At 36.1% G+C, this 25,281-nt stretch overlaps 1 protein-coding gene across 1 annotated transcript; it reads left to right on the forward strand.

The window, feature by feature from the left end:
- Positions 1-1,042: 1,042 nt before the first annotated feature.
- Positions 1,043-24,160, forward strand: LOC104084344 (myosin light chain kinase, smooth muscle-like; the record flags this gene model as incomplete). Its single annotated transcript, XM_009588147.1, has 8 exons — positions 1,043-1,088; positions 1,629-1,824; positions 3,786-3,958; positions 12,602-12,756; positions 12,855-12,984; positions 13,078-13,178; positions 18,203-18,336; positions 24,057-24,160. Coding segments are annotated over exons 2-8 (967 nt in total), but the record flags the coding sequence as incomplete, so codon positions are not given.
- Positions 24,161-25,281: the final 1,121 nt, after the last annotated feature.

Consider the following 25,281-nt stretch of genomic DNA (forward strand, 5'->3'; position numbering starts at 1 on the left):
CGGCTAACTGATTTTAGTGAACAGTTTATAGGTGATAGAAACATTGCTTAGTAGATTACATATTTTTGTATAGAACTCAAAAATGAGAGAATAGCATAAGAAAACATTATGAGCACCTTTGCTGTGCCCTGGCACAAATTAAATAGGCATGAATATGTGATTACACATTTATATGAAAATCAAGAGGCAGAGAAGTAATTAATAAGTCAAATAATGTCTTTGATGCTCTGTGATTAAAATTAACGCGCTCGTGCCACATCCAATTCTTTTTGAAACATGATGAGAGGGTTTTTTTTTTTATTCTGGATCCAAGATAATATAAAAATATTTTTAACATAGTTTTCTGTAATGTTTGGACAAGATCTTGAAATAGCTGGCAAAAAATGAGGGAAATATAAAATGCTTGGAAAATATCTTAGAGATGTTAGTTTAATTCTGTAAATCTTGAACATGACCAGTGACTCTCAAAGAATCAAAGTCCAGTAACTTGGCTGTTAATATATTTTTATTGCTATGTAACTGTTTCCCATTTAGATGTAATTAGGCCACCTCCTCCTCCACTTTCACCTTGCAAATGCTTTTATAAACAGCACCTACAAAAAATTCACAGGTTGTCCTTTGTTTATAGAAAGAGGTACTTTTTCTTTTATTTTTACTCTTATAATAAATGCTTATATATTATAATAATAATATCTGCTAGAATCTGTCCAAACAGTTTGAAATTCCAGTTAGCTGGTGCAAAATTTTCTGAGGAATTGTCCTTTTCCATGTATATCCTCCTGCTTCTCAGAATACATTAAGCTTAATTAGAAGAAATATTTCAAATATTGTTGCTAGCTTCTGAATGAAAAGGGGATGCATAGAATGATAACTCGTTCTCTTTCTCTGTTTTTCTTTCTTCTTCTTTCCCTTCTCTTCTTTTGCCTCCTAATTTAAGGAGAGGAATAAATTGGCTGATATTCCAATTATCTGTCCAGCTGATGAGGATCTTGTTTCAGAGGATACAGAGCTGTCATCTTCAGCCAAAGAGGATAGTTTACAGACTGAATTGTTGGCAGAAGAAATACCCTCCGGAGATGAATATGAGTGTATATCACCTGATGATATCTCTTTGCCACCGCTTTCTGAGACACCAGAATCCAACCTCTTACATTCTGAAACAGAGCTAGAAGAGCAGTGCTATCGTAGTTCTCATAGTCTGCATGTCAGTTCCTATAGCTTGCAAATGCAGAAAACCACTAGTATTAAAAAAGTGATGGAAGCATCTGATCTCTTAACAAATTCTGCTTATGCTGATGCTACAAATAATAGAATGGAAAGCCCATCAGATCAGTTTGAGAAGTTTTGTATCTCTTCAACAGATTCTGGTCCAAAAGTCAGAGCAGTATCTCCTTTGACTTGTAGCTTACAAGGAATATCTGAAGCTAGCACTGCTTCCTGCACTATAAATGCCAAACCAGTACATAGCATGATGACTGAAGTGTGCAAAACACATTTGCAACACCTTGAACTTCATAAAAGCATGGCAGAAACACAAGAACAATTGCATGACTTGAATAACTGTACTAAAACCCAGGACAGGCTGCATGCTTTGCCTGATGCATTCTCAGGTTTCATGTTTCAATCAGACACCACCAGAAGCTGTCAGAGGCAGATGGTCACCCGAGAAGAGATTAAAAGTTCATCAGAAAAGAACACCGTGGCCAGCCTAGCTGGACAGGCGCCTAACTTCTCCCAGCTTCTGTCTAACAAAACCGTCATGGAAGGTTCTCCGGTAACTTTGGAAGTAGAAGTAACAGGATTTCCAGAGCCTACACTGACATGGTGGGTAGCTTATGATGAGAAGAAGTAAATATACCTGTTAGCAAGACACCTTGAACCACTTATAACCAAATTAATTAATCTATAGACTAGCATAAATGGCTTGTATCCTTTCTACTCCACACTTCTGCATGATTCCCAACTTCAAAATTGCTTTTGACAATTAATCTACTTGAAATAATCTCTGTGTACTTAATTTTATGAGTAATGACAGCATCAAACTACTGCAATCATATCCGATGTTTTTTAAGCAAATACATCATATAGTTTTTATATTCTGGAATATGACATTCCAGTTGTTCAATAATTTCTTAAAACAAAGCGCACACCAGATTTACCGTAAGTAAATTCACCTGCATTTTCTCAGGATCTTGGCACTATATATGGACGGACAGATACATACACGTGTGCACACGGCTAAAATATTTATAGAGCCACTACATATATAGAGAGACACATTTATACATACGTGAGAGTCAGTTGTCAAAAACTGGAGAGAAGTTACAGGTTAAAAAAAAAAAACTAAATGTCTACACTAAGAGAACCAGTTTTATATTATATATTTGTGTGTACTCTCTATTTCTCTCTGAATTGCTTTATGTCTTTAAGATTGCTTTATACTGCATTTGTGAGAAATACAGATGATGTAATATAAACATCTTTTAAGATGATTTTTTAGAAATTCCCTGCCAAAGGGAATAAGGCCTGAAAGAGGGCCAGGATTTCAAGATTTTGATAGTAGTTCTCTATGTGTTGGGGTATTTTCCTAAAATTTTACCTCATTTGCCATTTCTTCAGTTATTCCATTAGACGTTCACAATGGAGGCCTTTCTTTTAATGTATTAAAATTAGATATGGCTCTTGCTGGAAACGTTTTCATGTTAAGATTATTATTACACATGTAAGGAATTAGGCAAACTATAAGCTTTTAGTAAGCTGAATTTTCTTCTATGGCACTGAGAAAAATACTGAACACTGCAACCTTGGTGCTATACTGTGTTGGTATCAATAAAGTTACTTTGTTTTAAATCCCGGTATTCTACACTTTGAGGAGTATTGTTGGTGAAACAAGAAATACCTTCAGTTTTGTTTTATCATAAGAAAGCGTTAATTTAGCTCAAATATACATACACTGTTGATATATGGTCTTTTAAAAAATAACATTCAACTGAAAGCATTTTGCAAATCATAAATTTATGAAAACAGAAAAAAATGTGGGGTTTTGTAAATAAAAATTTACCAGTACCATGTATTTTGTACTGATGGTAGATATTTTATTGGATATACATGTGGAAAAGCATTTCTATATTTGTGTTAGGTTAAATGTAGCTTATGCTGAAACATCACAAGGCAAGAAGAGCCAGAATTTTCCCTCACTTCCAATATGTAAATGAGGAGTCAATTCCAATACATGGTGACAGATCTTCAAATGTTAGAATATGACACCAGTTCTCTGAAATAACTCCTGATGCATTGTTCTATCCTGTTTGATGACGTGAACTAAGTAAACGCTAAGGGGACTGGGGTGGAGGAACAGGTCCTTGACTGTTCTTTATACTGAAGACACAAGTTCAGAAAGTTTGTATGTTGCATCTTAAGAGCCTATTCATGAGTTGAATGTGGATTGACTCAACATCTTACTAGCAAAAATGTTTCAGCACAAAACTGAGGGCCCAGGCCTTCATGTTACTCTCTCCGATACTGCAGTGAGATAACTGACTTGTCCATTGAAAACCATTTTCAGAACCACATTTTCTAGTATTAAGAATGTATTATCCAGCAATTTGAATTGTTTCAATATTCATCCATATATACATATAACTCTAAAACTGAGGAATGAGAGTACAGCAGTGAGCTCTATCACTTGCTATCAAGGTAGTGTTATAGAGGTTGTCTGAATTTGCGAAGTTCTGCTTGGCATACAGTGATATAAATCTGACTTGAAAACTGACTCTCTGCTTCAGGTACAAGAAGGGCCAGAAACTGACTGCAGATGAGCACTTAAAGCTTTTACAAAAGGAGACAAAGCATATTCTGTTCATTCAGAAGGTGTGTGATAAAGATGCTGGCCTCTATGTTGTTCGGGCTAAAAATTTGAACGGCACTATCTCATCAAGTGCCATTCTTCATGTGAAAGGTAACAGGCCACCTATTACAAGAATAGACTGCATAATGCTGTGTGTCATCTATATTAGCATATCACTAATGTACTGGCTATTCACAAAATAAGTACAATATTGACTGCACTGGACTTAATTCCCACATGCTGAGACAACATTAAATTTATTTTTTTACACTGCATCTTTCACAATCTGTACCAAACCACTTTTATGTCACACTCAATATATTGCTTGTTTCTTTAATACCAGTATTATGTGCTTATTTTCCTTTCTCATAGTGATGTTGAGATAAAAAAGTTACAAAGATTTTCTAGAATCTGAGGCAGAGTTTTGCTTTATAAAATGTTGGCATTACAAAGTGTTGGAAACAGTTTTAATGGTTATAGGTAATAAATGTCAAGAATACACCCAGGTAGAGTGCTCAGATCAATGTATATTTTATGATATGCCTTTTTTTGGGAGGGGGTGTGAAGGGTGTTGAAATGTTTTTTAAACATCGGATGTATTATTTCCAACCACATTTTTCTCATATACTTTTTAAAAAAAATTATTTGTAGGATAAAGCTTCTTAGTAAAGAAATCATACCATTCATGATTGCACTGGCATAGATCAGATTTAAATCTGTCTCAGCCCAGCAGATAGTCTCCACAAATGAAAGTTGCAGCAGTTCCAATAGAGCTGTGATTGTCTGCACTACAAAGATTTGACCCAGAATCATCAGGATTTGTGTAAGTGGCACCTAGCATACAGTAGACCAAAAACCCCAAATGTTTACAAAATGAGACGTTCCAACATACCAATCTGCTTAGGTAGATGCTTGCAATACTTTCTCTGCCTTCTTATAAAATTAAAGATATAAATATTTCAAATAATCCACTAAATTGTTAGTATAAAACAAGAAACAATAGTTTATGAAGCGAGCATTTCTGCATGTTTAAAATTTTTAACACACTGATTTCAAAGAGGATCAACCAAATTGGGGAAATACTCAAAAGTGTATTCACACCAAAACAAAATTTGTTTTATTTCAGTCAAATAGAATTCTCCTGTAACTTCAAAGTAGTAAATCCAAACCAGAACTTTGTTCACCTACATATTGCATTTCATTCTTGACAAGAACAACCACAAATATTTTTTATTAAAGTAGTAATTTGTTTAAATATTTGATAACATTGACATAACTGTGCCAGTGGAAGATTTTGTTTACAAATCCTCAAACATAACTTCATTCTTTAGCTCCAGTACTTCTTGCATTTGTACAGTAAAAACAATTCACAAATAGCTACATCATTTTTCTTGCATCTTTGGTTTGTAGCTTTCATATTACAACTGCATTGGTGTGGAAAATTTATAGAGAGGAAATATTGACTTTCTCTTGCATAATTTGCAGAAATGAAGTAAGCCTTTTACTATGTAGCATGCTATGAGCAGAAATGTATTGCAAATTGTCAACGGTCAGTGAGATTGAAGACTGACATTTAGATATTTTGGCCCAGTGACTGCAACTTTATTAAAATTCCTGTAACTTTGAAACAGGAGAAGTTCTCAAGAGAGTATAACCTCACAGCCATACGAGAGGGAGCAGGAGGAGGAGGTGGTGAGCAGCTGGGGGAACAAAGTAAATTCTAGCTAAAATTGGTATTACCCTTAATGAACAACTTTGTAAGTTCAGTCATCTCCCAAAAATGTTGATTCACAAGAATTCTCTCAGGTATAAAAATAACTTATTTTCCTAAAGTGTACTTTCCATTTCACAATAAAGCTAATTTTAATAATTAGTATGATTTTGAATGTTTCAATTTTCATAAAAGTAAAATTCAGTTTAGTGTTTTTGTGCCCTTGTGACTTTATGTGTGATTGTTATAAACATACAGCAAAGAACCTATGTGAGCAAGCTGACTTGCATAAGCGGTACATTAAGCAATATTGTGGTAAGAACAAACCAAAATGCCTCTCCTACATGTTGTTAGGTTTTGCCTGCTGCAGAGCTGCTGGTGCTTGATAACTTTATCCTGTTCATAACACTCATTTTCTATTTGAAAATGAGTCTTCTAGGTGATGGCTGCCCTTCAATCCTCTGTTTTTACTGAGAGTTGCCATCATTCAAAAATTAAAAGTAATCATGGATGTTCTTTTGACTTGTTTTTTGCTTTTCTAAGTAACTTTATATAATACTTGGGTCACTTTTTCAGGCATTTTTGCCTTCGGTATTGAGGCTAAGTATATGCACATAAAAAAACCCAGGAGGGAAAACAGAGATGTTCTCTTTCCTCTTCTGTCTTGCCTCTGCCAGAATTAGGCCTTTAAATTAAGCATTAACTGTCATAAGGCTTGTGACAAAAACAGTCATTATAGCTCTATAGATGCTGGGCTCAAAGCTGCATCTCTGTTTTAACTTGTGGATCCTTCATCTTTGAAAACTACAGAAAGCTCAGTGCTAGAATGATCATTGTTCTGTCTTTTTTTATATGGCCAGTGTGTGAGTTCAGAGATATGCATTTGATCTTTTTGATTGGAGGAGAGCCATTTGTTGAGCAAAACAACACTGCAAGGTGAGTCTTTGTCCTTCAGAAAGCAAAGCTAGAGCTAGGATTCCAGCCCTGCTTGGAAAAATTTGTCCCAAACTCACTTGCAGTTCCGTCAAAGCTGGAGAAAAAGATGTGAACTTTTCATCATGTCATAGAGCAGGAACTGGAGGTAGCTTGAATCTAGACTTGTAGTTGGATCTGATTGCTTGCTGGCACTTACAGAAAGACAGCTTACTATTTATGACAATCAGCCCTATGAGTTAAAAAGGCAACAAACAGACACAGAACCACTGGATGAGTGTACACAGATTATGGGAACAAATTCTTTCTCCTCCCTTGTAACACTTTCTGATGTACATCCAGGCTTGTAGGGTATTGCAAGGGAGCAGGCATGCAGATTTTCTCCCTCGTACACATTTGCATTAAATCTGTTTCTGTTAATTTCATTTAACAGGCTTTAGAGCAAGTGGGAGAGATCTCAGTTACTTACTCAGTTACTTGCTTTACCTGAGATTTGACAGACAGAATACAAGGCCAGTTTACAAAATTGTGTGAGAGTAAGAGATGCAGCTTTGAATCCAAGTGGGATTTATTCCATCTTTTTGTTCATACTATTCAGAAGCTAGCCAGTGATGTAATCTTTTATTGGAGTTTGTCTTACACTCCCAGTTCCAAGTATAACAAGGAGGACTGTCATTTTTCCTTTAAGAGGGGAGGAGTTAAAGAGAAGCCTCAGAGAGAGGGTAAATTTTGTTCCAACATTTACAAATCTGTGCTGCGTATGCCTATGAACAAGCATATTCTGCCTTTAGTAAAATTTTTACTATCATGCTGCATGTGTCTAATCAAGTATACTTATGTTTTGCCCCCTTAGCAGAAAAGCTTTTAAAGTCAATACAATGCTGATTTTTTTTCCTTCTGGATTATGGTTTAAATAGTTCATGAAATCACTCTTGTTGCTAAAGTTTGTATTTTCCTTATCTATTTTTCTTTTTTCATCATAGTTTGAAAGTACTAATGGTAGCTCATGTACTGAACAAGACATAAAAGTCGTTTATCTTAATGGACTTTTTCAAGGCATTGCTATTTAAGACTTGATTTGGGATTATATGCTCCAAGAAGGCTTTCCAGATGAGGAAGCTGTATTGACATAATGCCCCTGTAACTGTTCACTGTTACGACGTGGTGTTGAAACAGCACCTGTGCTCAATTTTTTTGGCTGGAGAAGGACATTTTTAAGACACTTCTATCTAGAAAGTCACTAAAGGAAAGCTGCCCTCTGCCCACGAAACTACAAAAACAGAATAGTAGTGAAATGCCATACTTGGTGAGCTTAAACCATAAATGCCTATTGTAACTGACAAATTGATGCCTATTGTAACTGACAAATTGGGTAGCCCAGATTTCAACAGAGCCTCACAGAAAAGATGATGTCAAGGGTGATCTTGTCTCCAACTATGCCAAGACAAAACAAAATTGTTCCACTGGGGAAGGGTAGATTAATGCAGAGTTCTTTGTACACCCTGATTAAAATTATATAGATTTAAAGCTTATATGGAAGATCACAACAGATTACCTGTCACCCAGGGAAGCCAGCTGCCTTCCAAAGGAAAGTGAGCCTCAGTCTTTTCAGTTCAAAAGCAGTTGAAGTGGCTTATGATCTGCTCCTGTGCCAACACATCCACTTTCATTTTTACTCAAACATATTATCTGTGAAAAGTAAGCTTCCTACTACTGGATTAAATCCTGGAATTGAATTCCTATTTAAATGTTCAATAAGATCTTTCAAGTTTGGCTTGTGAGAGTACACTATTATTTTCAAGAGTACACACAAGTATGGCATTTTGTGCTATTGCTATATAACAGAGACTGTGAAACAATAATAAATGTCAAAACAAACACCTTGTCACTTCTGAGAATGTTGTTGGTTTTGCAGTCAGATATTATAATTATTATATGCCAAAAGGTATAAATTTAAGGTCAGAAATTGCCTTAGCAAGTCTGTAGATCTTAATAAATCATTGTAGAAGTACGTAACCCCTTTGTTCATTAAATCTTTCCTCTGATAATTTGAACATTTCTGTGAATTTTAGATGAAGAAAACTTGATTTTGTGAGTATGGTATTGCATCTACTTTAAATAAGGAATAGTTTTAAATGCACAGTTTTTAATGGGTATGTGGATACCAGCCACACTTTTAATTGCTGCAGGAAACAAGATTTTTAAAAAAGAGAGAGATTAGAGATAGCAGATGCACAGCTGGATACTGAAAGTCTCCTGCTTTTAATGCTTTGCTTTGTAAACAAAGATGTGATCAAGGCTGATTACTGTTGTGTTGGCAGTCTGGGTTTAAATACTCTTTATTTAAGGACTCTAAATGAATGCCCAAAATTTTTTTCTGAAAAATTCCTGCTATTTTCTGTTCAGTTAATCTTTAAAAAAAAGAGTGACAGTGATGCAGTCTCATGATACACTAATATTTCTCTGAAAGAAAACCACACTCGTTTTGTTTCGGTAATAATGTCAACGTAATGTTTCCCCACCCTTCTTTGTTTTTAAATGGTTGTGCATGCTTTACTTCTTCCTTCTTTTAACTGTACTGTAGAAGCAGGGAGTACATCTAGGTGTTTTGTATTGTTCTGGTTCTGTTACTTTCTTGTTTTACAGTTCTGAGTTCCCCTCATCACAGTCACAGTTTGAACCCATAGTTACTTCAAGACCCCAAAATGTTTGCATTTTCCTGATGGCTCTCTTAAAGAGCAGATTTAAATCTTGATCTCTCTAGCCTTACAACAAAAATATTATACTTAGACATATTACTAACCTAGTGTCCCTTCCTCCTTCCTCATACGCAGACACCCATTAAAAAAGAAAGTGGTGAATGAGATTGCTTGATTACAAGATGTGGAGTTGTGTGAAGGGGTATTTACACAAGGTGCATAAGTTTGGAGGGGAAAGGGATTAATTATTTTCACTTTTCAAAAGAAGTAGCCTGTCTGAGGGCCCAGGTATGAGCCAGTAGACAAAGGGAGGATGAGGCATTGCCCTGGTTGTCTTTGGATGTGGCTGAAACTGCAATGGAGAAGGTGGCCTCCTCTCAAATGACTGGTAAGGTATGCCTATTTCTGGACTTTTCTCTGGAGACTTTGCTAGAGTAAGCTAGTAATTTTTGTGTGTGTATATCTTTTGTGGCTCAGAGGAGCTGTGTCTAAAAATTCCTGCTCAGACTTTCTTTAATGAGGCTACACCATGGTATTCAAGGAGATTGGAGCTTTGGATTATGGATATTTCAGATCAATTGGGTCATGAAACTGACTTGGTATTCCTTAACAAAATTCCGTCTGATTTTGTTAGGACCTTGACTGAGACAAAAGCTCTAAACAATAAAGCACAGTGTCTTAATTTAGAGCAATGTTGAGCGAATCCAAAGTCTCTGAGCAGCATGGTGTGAATCAGTCTAGTCTAAATTTTTTCAGAAGATAAGGGGACGTTAATAAACTTGCTAATATCACATTTCAAGACATCAGAGATTGGAAATTATATGCCCAGAGTAAAGGGATTAAGAATAACCATGAAGCAAAGTAATAAAAAATGAAAACTACCTGTGCGTGAGAGAGACTTGGGGCAGGGGTGAAAGCTGTGTGATAAAGCCAGATGCAGGTAATGTCTTGACCTGCAGTTTTTGCATTGCTCCAGACTGCTGAGTTTTCCTTGCTGGCTCCCCAGTTTGCAGCAGAACTCTACTGGTTCCCACAAATAACCTATGTAATATTTAATATTTGACAAACTTCTTATTTGAAGCCATCAGAGTGGGATTTCGGTACCACTGACTACCTGAAATGTTTCCCCTCCACAATGAAGGAAAAAAGATCTGTCCCTTCTAACCGTTGTGGTTCATGGGATGTTCAGCCAAGAAATCATTTTTAATTAACAAATTGTCTTAGCTTATTCTGACATTTCATTATGATACCATGGGAAAACCATTGGTGAAATATAACCGTCCATCCTATTTTGAAGGTTGCTTTCAGAGGATGAACTCTTCTTTTACAGCAGACTTTGTTTCCCTGTTGAGTTCTAGCCTGTGCCTTAAAGAGTTGTAGTAACTGTCACTTCATGGGTTTCTTTGCACATACTTTCCCTTTTGCTCTCTAGAAACTGGTCATTTTAGTTTTTATGTTCTGCTGACTTACTGATACAAGATCAAGATGGGGTCTGATCATTATCACCATTCCACTCAGATTTTTTTTTTTTTTAATGGTAAAAACCATCCTGGTATGAGATGCAGCCTGACTTCACAAGGTAATACAATACAAAGTAATGGAATCCAGCCAAAAATATCACAAGGAGTGGCTGATGCCCACTTAACATCTTCCACCGGAATACAAGCTAATCATGCACTGTTAGTGACTTATTGCCAGCTGCCTGCAAAGAAGCAGCTGCCTGCAAAGAGGCAAAGCTTGGTTCTCTTGCTTGAAGTGAAGCTGCAGATCCCAAATTTCTGTGCTTCAGGTGCATGCAAAGCAATGGTGGTGGCAGTTTGCGCTTGCTAACTTTCAACAGCTAAGAACCGAGTTGTTTGATCTGCTGGGACTGGCTAATACAGACCTTAGGTTAGCAAGAGTATGAGACAGTAAAGCTCATACACTTCTGCTCTATATTGTGGCCTCAGTCCTACAGTACGTGGGAAGAACGTAAAAGCAGCTAAGCTTGAAATCTTATTGCAAGTAAGAGCTCACCTAAGCAGTGGATTTATCAATACAGTAGGTTAAAATGTCTGCCTCACCATGCTGACAGCCCCGCATTTGACAAAAATAGCCATGGGCTTAATATATTTGGGTTTAGAAGTTGCTGGACATCTTTGTGAGATATGCTGATTTTTGTTTCATAATAGCATAAAGAAAAAATTTTTGTGCTAAAACAATGGAGTGATGCTGGCATAGTTGAGAGCAGTTTCAAGCTCTGTTATTTATCACACATTTCAGTAACTTTCTGATTATTTTTGTGATTATTTTTGTTAAATATTATGGACACATGGTACAATTTGTAGTAAAGAGGAACAAAAAGACATTCTTCATGTGATAGGAGTGCAAAATGTTCATTTTTGTTGTAGTATATGTCTTTGTGTGTGCTTCTGTGTGTTAACATCTGCTGTTTTGGATTCCCTGTGTCAAGAATACTTAGTCTGAGTTTTGAGGTCGTCTTCATTTTTACTGTGGCCCTGGAGGTGGAATGTAAGTGGAACTTCAGGTAGTAGTACAGTGATCCAGTAAATCCATCTTTACAGCTCATTAAGTTACATGTCACATGAAGTAAAGCTTTGGTTCAGTACAAACCGATGTTGAACTGATGGTTGAAATTTCTTCAAACAATTTTGATGGGTTAATTTGTATTAGCCAAGCCTTGTACTGGCTCAGGTGTCATCTGCCCTCCCACAGGTGGCATGAAGCCAGCACAAACTCAATCTCATGTGCTCTGGTTATTGCAATAGAAATACAATTATTTGCCCAACCTTGGTCTGAATCAGATTTGTACTGGATGATCTGGTAGTACATGGTTTCAGTATTAATGATGACCGAAATAATGATCTTGATCAAAGTGGTACAAAGCCACATTCTGGCCTTCGTCATTGTTGCAAATATAGATAAGTGGGTTTTTTTTTACTTTTTCAATAATAATTTTTTGACTAGAAGAATAGGGAAAAAAAAATTGAGGAAAGCATAATGTACAACAATGCACTAAATGCAAAAGTTTGCTCTCTTGACTTTGTCACTATAAATTTGTGGGGGATATTTACTCTTCCACCTTCACTGAAACACAATAATCCACATAGACTTGCCTACTACCTACACAAAGAACATGATTCTTTAGCATTACCATGGAACTAATATCACTATGCCGATGCATGAAATTCTTGGGTGCTTAATATCCATGTGTTTTAACAAACTTTATATTATACAGATAAACGATGTCTGCCTACTAACTGTCTTGCAGACAAGTTATCCTGAGTTCCAGGCATCAATAAAGGTTCTCTTTGTCATGCAATGTGGTGAACTTTATAATTATGAGAACAGATTTTTTCTTCAGTTGCTTTAGTTGTGCCCTTTAAAATACAGTGAATAATTTTTTTTCAGTACAAGGGAAACAGCCAAACTTCATACAAAAATTTGGTCATACAACTCTACAAGAAGGAGAAGATTTAATCTTGCATTGCACTATACATGGAAAGCCCAAACCACATGTCTGCTGGATGAAGGATGATATCCAAGTGGTATCTGGAGACATCAGTGTATGTTGTAATGTTCCTGAAATATTTCTTGTGAGAAAGATAATATATTTTGTTTTATGCTACTAATAATCTCCTGTGTGCATTCTATTGTTTTACAGATTGAGAAATTAGGAGATACCTATTACCTTTTAAAAAGAAATGTAGTCCTTGCTGATACTGGGAAATATATCTGTGTTGCCAGCAATGAAATTGGAAAGGCACACTGTTCTGCTTTCGTAACAGTGATAGGTGATTTATGCCAGCTGCATGCTTTTAGGCACATTGGTGCCATAGTATATGAGCACCTAATTTCCACCTACTAACGTACATGTTTTGTTTCAGAGAAAAATAAAACCCCAGAAATTTCCACTATAACTCAAGCTAAATCAGAATGGGAAGATGGATACTTTTCAGAAGAAGTGAACATCACCACAACTGAGCTAGTACAAGCCCACGACACACATTGTGTGTGAGATCAAAGGCCAGTGGCTAAACATCTCCCAGTAAGGTAACTTGCAGCTTACTCTGTGCTACATCTTGTAATGCTCCAATAGCTGTAAGGACCTTAATTTACAAAGCACACATCAAGTACTCTTCCTAATCCTATGAATTTTTGCATAATGTAAATGAAATGGATAATGTGTGACTGCCTTTTACATTTAATTCTTCACCAGGAGATAACGCAATTCTGTTCAATGAAAGACCTTGTAATACAGTAGAAAATTGAGTTTGTGCAATAAGGTATTTAGTTAGTGAAATAATTTTTTAAAATCTAGATATCTTAATCTAGATATTAATATAAGATTGAACAGCTCAAAGATACAAAGTATTCCAGAAGTTCAAATTGATACAACTACATGAACATGAAGTTTCAATAACAGAATATGTAAACAAAGTTTTCTACTAGGTAAGCATCTTATTTAGAAGAATAAATAGCAGTCCTAATAGCACAGGAACAGTCATTGTTCATTAATTGATTAAAGATGACAAAACTTCCCACTGTGCAATTTCAGAAGATTAAATGAAATACATGAAGTCAATAGTTGTTGTGGTGACTTCTTGCACAAGGTTAAATCTTGCCTCCTGAATTTAGTCTCTGATAGCCTACTGTAGCTTATGGTGTTAGAATTGCCTGTCTTTTGAGCAATGTATTCAGGAATGAGAGAGCTTTTATACCCTGTGACCGTTACTAATCTGGTTTACTCTACTATTAGTTCACTGTTTCACTGGAAACATCAGATAAGATGAGGTAACCTGGGATGTAGGTGAGAGTTAGGAAGAGATTGTGCACATAAAAATAAGACTTGTTGTCAGTTTGTCAAAACTTTTCTGACAGAAAACCTGTCAGAGATTTTCAATAGAAAATACCTGAACAATTCTATTGATTAATGTTTATTACAGAACTCTGAAATTGGTAAGACTGTTTTATGGTGAAATGTTGATTTCATGATGATACGGTAAAATAGCTTTCTTTCTAGAAGGTATGTGGAGCAATGTGATGCAAAAGAGGCTCCAGGAGTCTCATGGCTTTAAAGAAGTGATGGTTAATGTGATCTGGGAAAGTCATTGAGAATCTGTGGGATTTCTGTCAGGCTAGTCTTTCACAGCCTGCTCAAAATGTTAAGTTTACACTGGTCACATAAAAATGCATTTGTTGCCTAAAAGTGTCTGAATATTTTCTGAACTTTTCATATATAGTGAATTCTATGGCAAAAAGCCATAGAAAAAAGAAAGGGCAGTGTTCTTTTGTCTTTAAGTTCCTGCGGTTTGTCTATCTAGATGTAGAGCAATATGTAAAAAGGAAAGGAAAATTATTGCATATGTTGATTCAAAAGCTGTTCTCATTTCATCATAAGCTGCCTGCACACTTTCCCTTATGTCCAGCTGATCAAGCATTGATCCCATATATTTTGTTCAGGTTTTTTCCGTATTGCTGTGAGATGGCAGACATTCCAAAGCAAAAAAATCAAATGCAAGATCATGTTAATTTTACTTAGGGCACATAGAGAATTCAGTATGATTAAAACAGGTAGATCATACAGAAAGGTCAAGTTTCTCCTTATTTTTCTCATCTCTTCTGTTCTTTATAACTGAAGTGCCCTCTGGTTATGTTAATTGTCAGTAAGATGAGTTTTAGGATATTTTATGTTCTGTCTGGAATCACTCTGTATTTGATCTCTAATCTCGTATTGTCTCAAGACGACAGAGAACAGCATATGTCAACCGCAGTGTTGCTTATGAAGGGGAATGCTGCAGCTGCCACCATTAAAAATATAGGCAATATTAACCGACCTTTTTTAAACAGGTTTAAAGAGAAACTCTGGCTTCAAGGAATGTATCTGGAACTTGAGTGGCCACAAGAGATTAGCTTCAATTTGGAACATGATCCTGTTCTTCTCCTGTCTGCTGCTGAGGATCAGAAGATGGACTGAACTGCAAGATGTCTGATTCATGAAGGTGTTCATATTGTTTGCTGTGTCCATTAGTAGATGTTGGCCATGGGTGAGGAGAAGATGAATCTTTGAGTGCTATTCAATTTTTATATAGGTTACAATTTGTATTTGGTTTCTTTATAAATAAAAATTCACCTGTGCACAACATTTATTAGACAGTGATTTCTAATTTCTTGCAAATTTGTTCTGGTTTGTTGGACAAATCTAGCAGAAGAAGATGATGGAAAAAAGAGACATTAGCCTTCAGAATTACAGATCTCCTTGGTGATTGATCAGTACCCACTGTTTTATTCTTCTACAAATTCCATCAGTGCCATCAATTCCATCAGTAGTTCTTCCCACTAGCTTGTATAGAGAATTCAGACACAAACGAAGGAGGGCTTAAAACAAAATGAGTTTATAACTACAGAATTCTCTGGTTTATTAAATACAGCTTATTTCTAACAGCTTTGAGACATTTTTAGGAGGCTGGGCATCAAAAGGAGTGGTTACTAATAATAGCAAACCTAGTACCAAGAATGTCTTCAGGGAAGAGAAAGTCTCTTTAAGGCAGCATAATGGAGAAGTCTTCCACTAAATTGCTTCTGCTTTCAGGACTGGATTACTTTGACAAAGCAGTCCATTTCCAGTTGATGCATGTCATTACAGTCCAAAGGAGTGGACTATGAAGTGATACCCATGCTAATTTCAGAGCACACCCTTAGTTTAGCCAAAGACTTCCCAATGATAGGATTCCTCAAGACCCACAGCATCCATTCAGGGTATAAAGAAAACCTGAACTGAAATTGAATCTTTTGGATAGTAGGGCAGGCATTAGCATGAAGAAATTTGTCTCCATCTCTTGAATTTGGAGTCTAGGTGTCTTTTTTCACTTCACTGCAAAGCTCCTTTTGCAGAGAAAGAGGAGGACTTTCATAGTGTCATTCGTTTGCAGCACTGAAAAAAGTAGTTCAGAAAACGTCCCATTTTGGATGGCTGTTTGACTGGCACAATAACCAACAGAACATCTAGTTAGACTTGGGAGCAACTGTTCTTTAGCTTGGTCCTTCTGATTCAGATTTTCAAAGTCCTACCTAGCAAACAATTCATGCTACTCAGACTTCTGCTTCAGTGCACTGGGTATGGCTTGGCCAATACCACAGGTACATGTGTATTGTGCAACTGCCTATTGCGCAACATTTTGTCATTCTTTATATAAACATTGATTAGGCCTACAATGGGTTTGTATACCACAACAATACATTCACACTTCTCACAGAGAGCAGTGCATCATCTAGGTAGATGTCATCTGTGCAAAACTGGGACTGAAATAACATTTTTGATAGTTGCTTAAATCATAATACCAAAACATTAAACATTTGTCTCCAACAAGATGCAGGTTGGCTGGTAGAAACTTAAATTTATCTCCAAATTAAAGTACAGGCATAGAGAGGAAATGAGCTGGAAAAAAAATCATGTACATGTCTTCACCTGATCACATAAATCGCCTGCTTGACATTATGGAAAAGTCAACGGCATCCTGCCCACAGAAGAGTCACAAGGTTGTGTATACTTGCACATAAATATAGTAGCTGAGGACTGCGGTTCTTGCTCTGCTTATTTGCCCCATATCTCTCACAAACAGTTTTTTCCAAAATGGAATGGAGATAGGTATCAAACATCTTGTGGATCCCATACAACTACCTTTCTGCTGACTAAGCCCCTCCTTTGCACATGTGGTTTAGATTTAAAGATTTCACAGAAAATACTGTGTTTCTAACTGCAGTCACATTAAGAGGACTGACAAAGTACATACCAGACATCCCTAAAAAAATTTTAAAACCCTAAAATGTATGCTCTTTTGTCAGCTGGAATCCATAAGTATGGCATATAAGATTTCCTGTTTAAAAATCCATTCTGTAAAAATGAAAGTGTAGAATTCAGTGCCTGCTGATCTCGATTCCTCAGCAAATTTAAGGCATTGGGTTCTTCTTGCTTTTCTTCTTGATTATCAGCCTGTAAGAACTTGAACTTTAATGTTTGACGTGGGCTTTTTTTCACCTTGATTCACAAAACATGACTTGACTTTAAAAAAAAAAGTGTTAATGCTTTTCTAAATAATACATGAGGCAAAACAGAAATCTGTATGTCTGTTCTTACCTATGGTTTTCTTACAAAATAGTAGAATGTGGTATTTATAAACAGATAAACAAAAACCCCAGCAACCTTCTTTTGCCAATGAGGAACACAGCTATTACTCCAAGTGTTCCCAGAGAATGGATCCATTATGAAACCTGGTAAGTGTGTTTGTTTCTTTTCATAGATGCCCATGAATTTGTTAAAAGGTCTGCAAAATTTGACAGGATGTATGTATCTATTAAATTCTAAGGACTATCTCGATGTCAGTTAAAATTTGCCCCCAGTATTATGATTTTAATTATTGTTTTGTGGAAGGAAGTGGAACAGTTAGTAAATATATTCTTTACTCAGGGTCTCAGGTTTTGTTAGTAGGGTGAGGTGCTGAGTAAGTAATGTTTTTATTCCTTCCTTATTCTGCATATGTAAATGTGTGGGGATGATATATGAAGAAAAAATATACAAGAAAAACTTGGGAAAAGTCTGTAAATCTGCTCCTTAGATATTTCCAAGGAGATTATATGAGGGACAACTATCAACATGAAGTTAGTGAATATGGACCCTGATAACTATTACATACCCATTCAAATCTAGTCACAGTTCCCAGTAAGTTGTTCACATGTGAAATAGCTGAAGTAGTTTCAAAAATTGCTTAGCGCCTCAGTTATCTTTTCTGCTTTGGGAGCAACTGACAGTGCCTTCTTCAGAAACAAGTAAAACAATTTTCTGCAAGCAAGTTTTAGTTTGTATTGAAAAAGATATATCTTGCATAATCAGTTACAATAGCTCACATAAGAGACGTTAGCATCTGAAAAGGCTGCAGCTTTTCAGAAGCCAGCTGCAGCACACAAACGTGGATATTCTTGTGAATATAATGCATTTTATAACCTTTATTTAAGGTTCTGAAGTTTATAGTATTTGCAGGGGAAGGGAAGTTGATGAAGGTGTTGAAAATGCATTTTGAATTCAAGTCAGGATTTAATGGTTTGACAGTTAAGAATTTTGTAGTAATTTCTAAGTTTAAAGAAAGAAGGTGAGTAGAAGGAGGGAAAGCAAAATTTTTTTCAAAAGTGAACTTTAGAAAACTGGAAAATCAGCAAGGATATAATATCTCAATACATTTCGGGTTGTGTTTTGTCAATTCTATAAGGATTTAGGACAGCATTGGTGAGTTTTATTTAAAGTGACCGAATTATTTATTTCATCACTCCCTTGGTTCTGCATATTTGGTTGCGGGGCAAAGTGAAATGAAAATAGTATATGAAAGGGGATATAACAGACATTATATAGGAAAGAACAGGACAAAGAATGAAAGGAGTGAGGGAAAATGGAAGTAGAGAAGGAAATGGGAAAGATTCTTTTCATGCAGTTTGCAAATTAGCATGTATAGATAGATTAAGGGACTAGGAAAGAAAGCAGGGTTTATGCTTTATTGGCTGTGCAGCTACGGCATATAGTACACTACTGCTGTTTGACAAACAATGAAGAGGAAAGGTTGTGATTTTTTGAAAAAACAAATTAGGAAATTCCACTTCAAAAAAGCACATTGAAAATGTGCCTAAGTGGCAGTTTGAAGCTTTCAGTGTTCAAGAAAGAATGAATTTGTCTTTAAGTTCTCACTAGAGTCTTCAGCTTTCAAGGCGTCTTCATGGGGGCCTACTAAAGTAATCATTCTTTTTGTGCAGCTCCAGTCATCAAGTCAATAGGATTATTAGAATTAATCAAAGTGAATCACATACAAAGAGGTTGCTGGTATCCACACCACAATGTTTCATTGTGTTGAAGATTACTTGCTATTTCTTAAATGTATTGTTGACCTACAGTGTAATACGTAAGCTATAGTAACATCGGCAATACGTAGTTTATACTTAAAACAGTAGCAGACTGAAGCAAATGCTGGAATTTTCATAACAATCCCCAATTTGTATGTCTGCCTGAAAAAAATGTCATTGTCATTATCTGGATCTGACTTTTGTTTGATCCTGGAGCAAAGAAATAATGTCGTTTTTACCAGCAGCCTTTGCTACACAATAAGACGACTGAAGTCATCCTTCCGCTTTTTATTGCGGATACACCATGTGACACTAAGCTTGTAGAAATCACACTTGGCTGATAGTCGTTCTGTTAACAGAAGTCACGCAATATAAATAATCTGTATTTCCTTGAGAGCGTGAGATAAATATTTCACTGTTCAATTTCAGTTCTGAATTCACCAGCAAAAGTAAAAAGTTGAGAAGGTATAAACTTTTGTTGGAATGGAAATAGATTTAATAGTGATCAAAAACAAACGTAAAACTTCCAAAAAAAAAAGAATGGGAAGGAACTTATTTTAAAAATACAATATATTTTGTTTATGTATTTGAATGCAGCAAATTTTTTTCCTTGTAACTCTATTATTGTCATTAATTGCTGTTGATTTAATTGAAATAGAAAAATTTGAACTTCTGGCCATCTCATAACTTCAAAAGTGACAGTCTGCACATTTCTGTCATTTAGAAATTATCACATGTTCATAAACTATTTAATTGTTTATTTGACTTGGACTTCATAATTAAGCTGGCTGTGTTTATTAAGTTTGCAGATACTAGCCTGTGTTCTTTCTCCAAGTTTGATTTTTCACTGATTATTTAAGTGTTCAACTACAGAGAAAAATGGCCATCTGCTAATTTAGCAAGTCACTATTTAGAATCAGAAATTAGATACCCTTTACACAGATTTCTTTGGACATTTTGTGTCTTTTAGTAGAAGTTATCTTGTCCTCCCCACTAATGCCTAGAGTTGCATTTGTTATCATACTAAGTCTTATACAGAGAGATTAGGTTCTCTGACATCTGTTTGCTACAAAAAGTTAAAAATGAGCCATAATACTCTGACTTTCAACCTCTGTGAGAGTCCAGATATTACCAGAGACTATTCCTCCAGTTTCTGCTGCTGTACCTAACGCTGCATACCAAGAGTAGCCATAAAGTTGACACCTTATGGGATGGATAAATTAAAGGGCAGATCAAATTTCTGAAGCTATTTTATGAGATCACAGCAATATGTCCTTTCCTGTTTCTTTCAGATCTGCAAACTATAGTATAATACCCCCTTACAGGAATCATAGTGGTCATATCCTCTCTCCTTGGCATTTTCTAGAGTTCCTGCTGGATGTTTCCTTCATATTGTTTTTAAACACAAGTGCAGCTGATAGTACAAAACTCCAGCCTGTATTTACTTCTCTAGGTATCCTCTGGGAGATCTTTTTCAATGTGGATCTTGGTAACTGCAGACTGAAGTCCTCCATTTACCAAACAAAGCACATGCTTGATTTTAAGCACATAAGTACTCTTAAGGGCCCGTTATGTGCTTAAAGAGTTTGTTAGATATGCATTACATATATTCCACTTCATAGGGAAGGAAAAGGATTTTTGAATAAGAAGGCAACAATGGAAACAGGCAGATGTGGTAGTGTGGTAAAACACCTCCCATTCCAGCTATAGACGAGAGTAGTCTTCTAACTCTGACCTCTGTTTCAGAGGCAACCAATCTAATGGTACAATTAGCTGCATAGACTGACAAAGCTAGGCTAGTGGGAGTTCACAAACTAATATGCTGTTCCATGGATGATTAACTCTGTGGTCTGTGCAAGACCTCCACAGGTCTAGAAAAAAGCCGCTAGACTTAAAATCTGCTTTTTTTAGAAATTACGGTAGTTGTCTGTGTTAGTTTACTTTCACAGAATTTATATTTCTGCACTTTGTATGCTATTGTTTGTTAGGCTTAACAGCTTGGAACATCCAACAGAAAAATTGTGAAGGAAACAAAAAAAGCCCAAAGAGCCAAATCTATATATTACCAAATAGAATTCAAAGTTATGGAAAAAAGTAATTTAAACAGTGTATTCTAATAGCGTGCAGCCACATGTCTGAGCTCAGCTTACGTATTTATTCTGGTGATTGACAGATGCATTTGGTAGCTTCTTGGATGTTTTATAATGAAAGAAAGTAAGGCTGAATCTCACTGATATGACTACTTCTGACTTGTCCGTAACCTCTGCTAAAACGCTTCTTTATTATTTTCTTCGTCTTGCGCTTATGACTTAGGAAATTTGCAACAGCTTGTAAACTGCACTTTATAAAAGAAATTGAATTATAAATCAAAATGTTTGGAACAGATGATTTTTCCCCAGTGAATCTCTTTCGTGCTTCCAAAATTAGCATTGTCAGTCAAACCAACAGGTGGTGTATGGTTACACAAAGTGGATCCCCTCTCACAAGATACTTTCTTTTAGGAAACCAATCAGAACTGGCACTGACATGATGAGGCCGACCTGTCAGCAGAGCTGGGGTATATAAAGCAAAACTACTATGTTAGCACTTCTGAGCAGTCGTGCATTCCCCGCCTCGCCTCGGGTGTAGGGATTGCAAAAAAACAAAACTACACTGTCAAGACTGTGTAGTTTTGTTTTTATGATTAGAGGCTCTACAATTCTCATGCTGGGATTGTCTAAAAAAATCTTACTCTGGATAAGGACGTCGTTCAAGAAGATTTCGTTGGGCTTAGCCCACTCTTACAGGCACTTTGAGAGATCAGGTTAGTAGCATGTTTCTGCTAGTGTAATGAGTATTTTATTAGTAATTAATAATCCTGATATGATCTATTATTTATAAATTTGCTCAGAGGGGGGTGTAGGTTTCACAGTATAGACATGGAGCACTTAAATTCTCTGGCAAGATTATGTCTTAAATTTCTGGGAGTAAATTTTGATAACACTCAGCAAAAATTTTTTCCGGTATATTTGTTAAAGGCGATATAAATTAAGATTTGAAAAGTGCATGGAAACATCTGCTTAACTTAAAAACTCCTTTCTGTTGGGAGTGTTCAAGGTTATGCTACTGAGATAAACTGAGTAGCTCCAAGAATAGCTCTGATAAAATGCATATGGTAACAGCTAAGCACTGATGACTTTTTAAGGGAATCAACTGCTAGGGTATCAATTACATGGCAGCTCTGGAACACTTGTCTGCTGTCATTCATAGCTGGAAAGGTTATTTCTGGAACATGACATTTCAGATGCATACTTTCAATTCTAATTATACAAAAAGCCTTATAAGATCAGATCTTCATAACATAATTTACCTAGACAATGAAATATATAAACTTTGTGTGAACTCAATGACAATTCTACTTAATTAAATGATTTCCAATCTATTCTGGAGTCAGAACATTACATATATATATAAGCTTTCATAACGTTTAATTATAAGATTATTTCCATATATTTTAGCTGAGCTTCAAAACATAGTTACAACTGAAGTAGATCTTAGTGAATTACATGTGACAGATATTTGTCTTCATCTTCCTTTCAGAAAACTCGTGTTGTGTTAGGATGAAATGTTAGTCATTTCTTTCTAATTAGAACTCATTTCTCCCCACCCTCAAAGCTGAAAAGCTTTGATAAAAGGCTGTTCCTCTGTGAAGCTGGAACAAGTATCCAGATAACCAGTAAAGGCAATAAAAAACAGCTCAAAATCCCAATACAATATCCAGTTCTGCCCTTATGCACTTATCATATGTAGGCATCAGGTGCTGATTTCAGTGAAGGAACTCACGTCATGAAGAATTTTGACCCCTTTGAAAGGTAGCATAAATCTGGCTCATAGTGAAAGAAACTTCACTTTCTCACTAGTTTTTAAGTTAAGCTTGGGACTGTCACAAAACCAGGCACAAAAGCCAAAGTAAACAACAGCACATGTGTGAGTGAGATTGACTTGAAAAGATTATGGGGCTAACCCTTGTTTAGTAAGACATAATACTCTCTCAGGGTAATTTTTTAATGAGAAAAATTGTAACTTTAATAGATACATGAGACTATTAAAAAGATACTAGCTACGTTTTAAAAACCTGCACAATCAGTAAATAAATATGTTCATGCAAATATAAAATATTCCTGATATAGAAGCTTTTCTAGTGGCAGTGTGCTATTTCAAAGTAGGATCTTGTGGCATAGGAAGAAAAAGCAAACTATTTTTCTTTCAGATTTCACACGGATCTGCAGTTGTTCAAACCATCAGTGTCAGTGGTTACCTTATATCCTAGCTCACATTTCGAAGGTGGCTCTCTTCCCATACTCAAAATTCCGCTGAGATACTCTCTAAGAAAGAGTAGAATTTTATCTGCATCTTTAATGCCAGTATGCTTCTGTGTAAAATGGAATTATTCACTACTTAAAGACTGCTTTTAAAAGAAAGCCTCCTGGCATTTTTTTAATTATTAAAAGCCAAATAGATTGTAAACCTTCACTTTTTTTCAGTTGCTACTTAGTGACCTAGTTGTCTTCCCATTGGAGAATGCAAATGCTTTGCACTAACAAAACATTTTCAAATGATTCAAACAAATTTTTACATGGAGATTATTTTCTCTTTAAGTAAAGGAGATTAATGGACAAATAGAGGCTAGATGACCTGCACAAGGTCATGCAATGAGTCAGGCAGAACTTTGTCTCCTGCTGCATACTTGTAATGCCAAATTACCTCTTCACTAAATATAAGTTTCACATCCAACTCAGCCAAGCGTGTCCTAAGAGTAATTTGCTATACAACTTTGTCAAAATCGACAGTCTTCACAATTCACCAGATCAATGTGATTTAAAATTGAGAAGAGTAAATAGTTATGAAAATAATTACAAGTATTCCCAAAATCTAGCAAGAAGAATGTGCGTATAATAACAATTTCACCATTGATATCTAATTATGTTTTTGTTTCTTCCAGAGTGCCTGTAAAGATGACGACAAAAGCACCAACATTTACGCAGCCATTACAAAGCGTTGTGGCACTGGAGGGTAGTGCCGCAACCTTTGAGGCTCATATTAGTGGTAAGGTTTTGATTCATTCTTGCGAGATTGGTCATTTTTTATTATTATTTTTGGTAACATTATGCTAAGACAAACGATAACACTTTTCGTAGATCATAATCTGCTCTGAATGGGTAAAGATCAGTGCTAAAATGTGAATATATATCCGCATCATACGGTACTGATCAGCACTGTGAGGTGGTGTCAGATATCCACAAACATACTGCATAAAGTTACAAGGCTTCCCAGGCAATAGCCAATCATCCTGCCAATGAGACTGGTGTCTAATTCTCACGTGTGTTAGAATCATCAAAACTGGGGGGAAATAGCACTAAAAGTATATACATAAAAATACATACTGTGCTAATAAGGGAACTTCATATGTGTGCAGGGAGAGTAATCTTGTTTGGACGACAATCAGAGAGAGTGAGGAGTCAAGGTGCAAAAGGCAAGGCATATACTAGTTCTTCATTGACCTAGTGCTAAGCCTTACTCTTGCTAAGCTCTATTTCTACCTTCTGTGCCCTTGAGTTTATTTAATTCCAGAGTTCTGGCAGGTGGGTTAAAAGCACATAATCTAGGTTCATGTGGCCACTGAAGAGGGTAGAAAACCTTAGTTTGCCAGATAGTAGAAGTGTATGGTGATCATGATGGTAGTACAAGGCTGGATTAATATAATTTGTTGATGCAATTTAAAGATGCCACATAATTTTAAAGGACACTTCATTTGGCAGTCTACACACTATTAAAACACCCTATCTTGTGCAAAAGCCCATGCAAACCCCCGAAATAACTTTATCAGATAACCAACACCCTGTTCTAAGAGTGCCTCTGACCTCAGCAATGACTAACGAGAAATGACATGTGTTCCTGCTGGTGGAATTATATTGTCTTACAGGCATTAGCAATGTGATGATCCACATACCATAAAACACTACCCATATGCTCTGTGACAGGTGCAAACACATGATCTGTCCAACTATAAATATCTCTGACATCTATGGTCCATGGTGGTTCAGCCCTTGGTCCCTTTGGATAACACTGGCTCACACAAGGTTCACACAAGGTGTTTGAACGTGTCCTGTAGTCTGTACATCCATGATAATTTTTCATGCCTGTTGTGGTTTAACCCTGCAGGCAGC

Source organism: Fulmarus glacialis, unplaced genomic scaffold, assembly GCF_000690835.1.
Source record: "Fulmarus glacialis isolate BGI_N327 unplaced genomic scaffold, ASM69083v1 scaffold51641, whole genome shotgun sequence".
NCBI classification, from domain to species: domain Eukaryota; kingdom Metazoa; phylum Chordata; class Aves; order Procellariiformes; family Procellariidae; genus Fulmarus; species Fulmarus glacialis.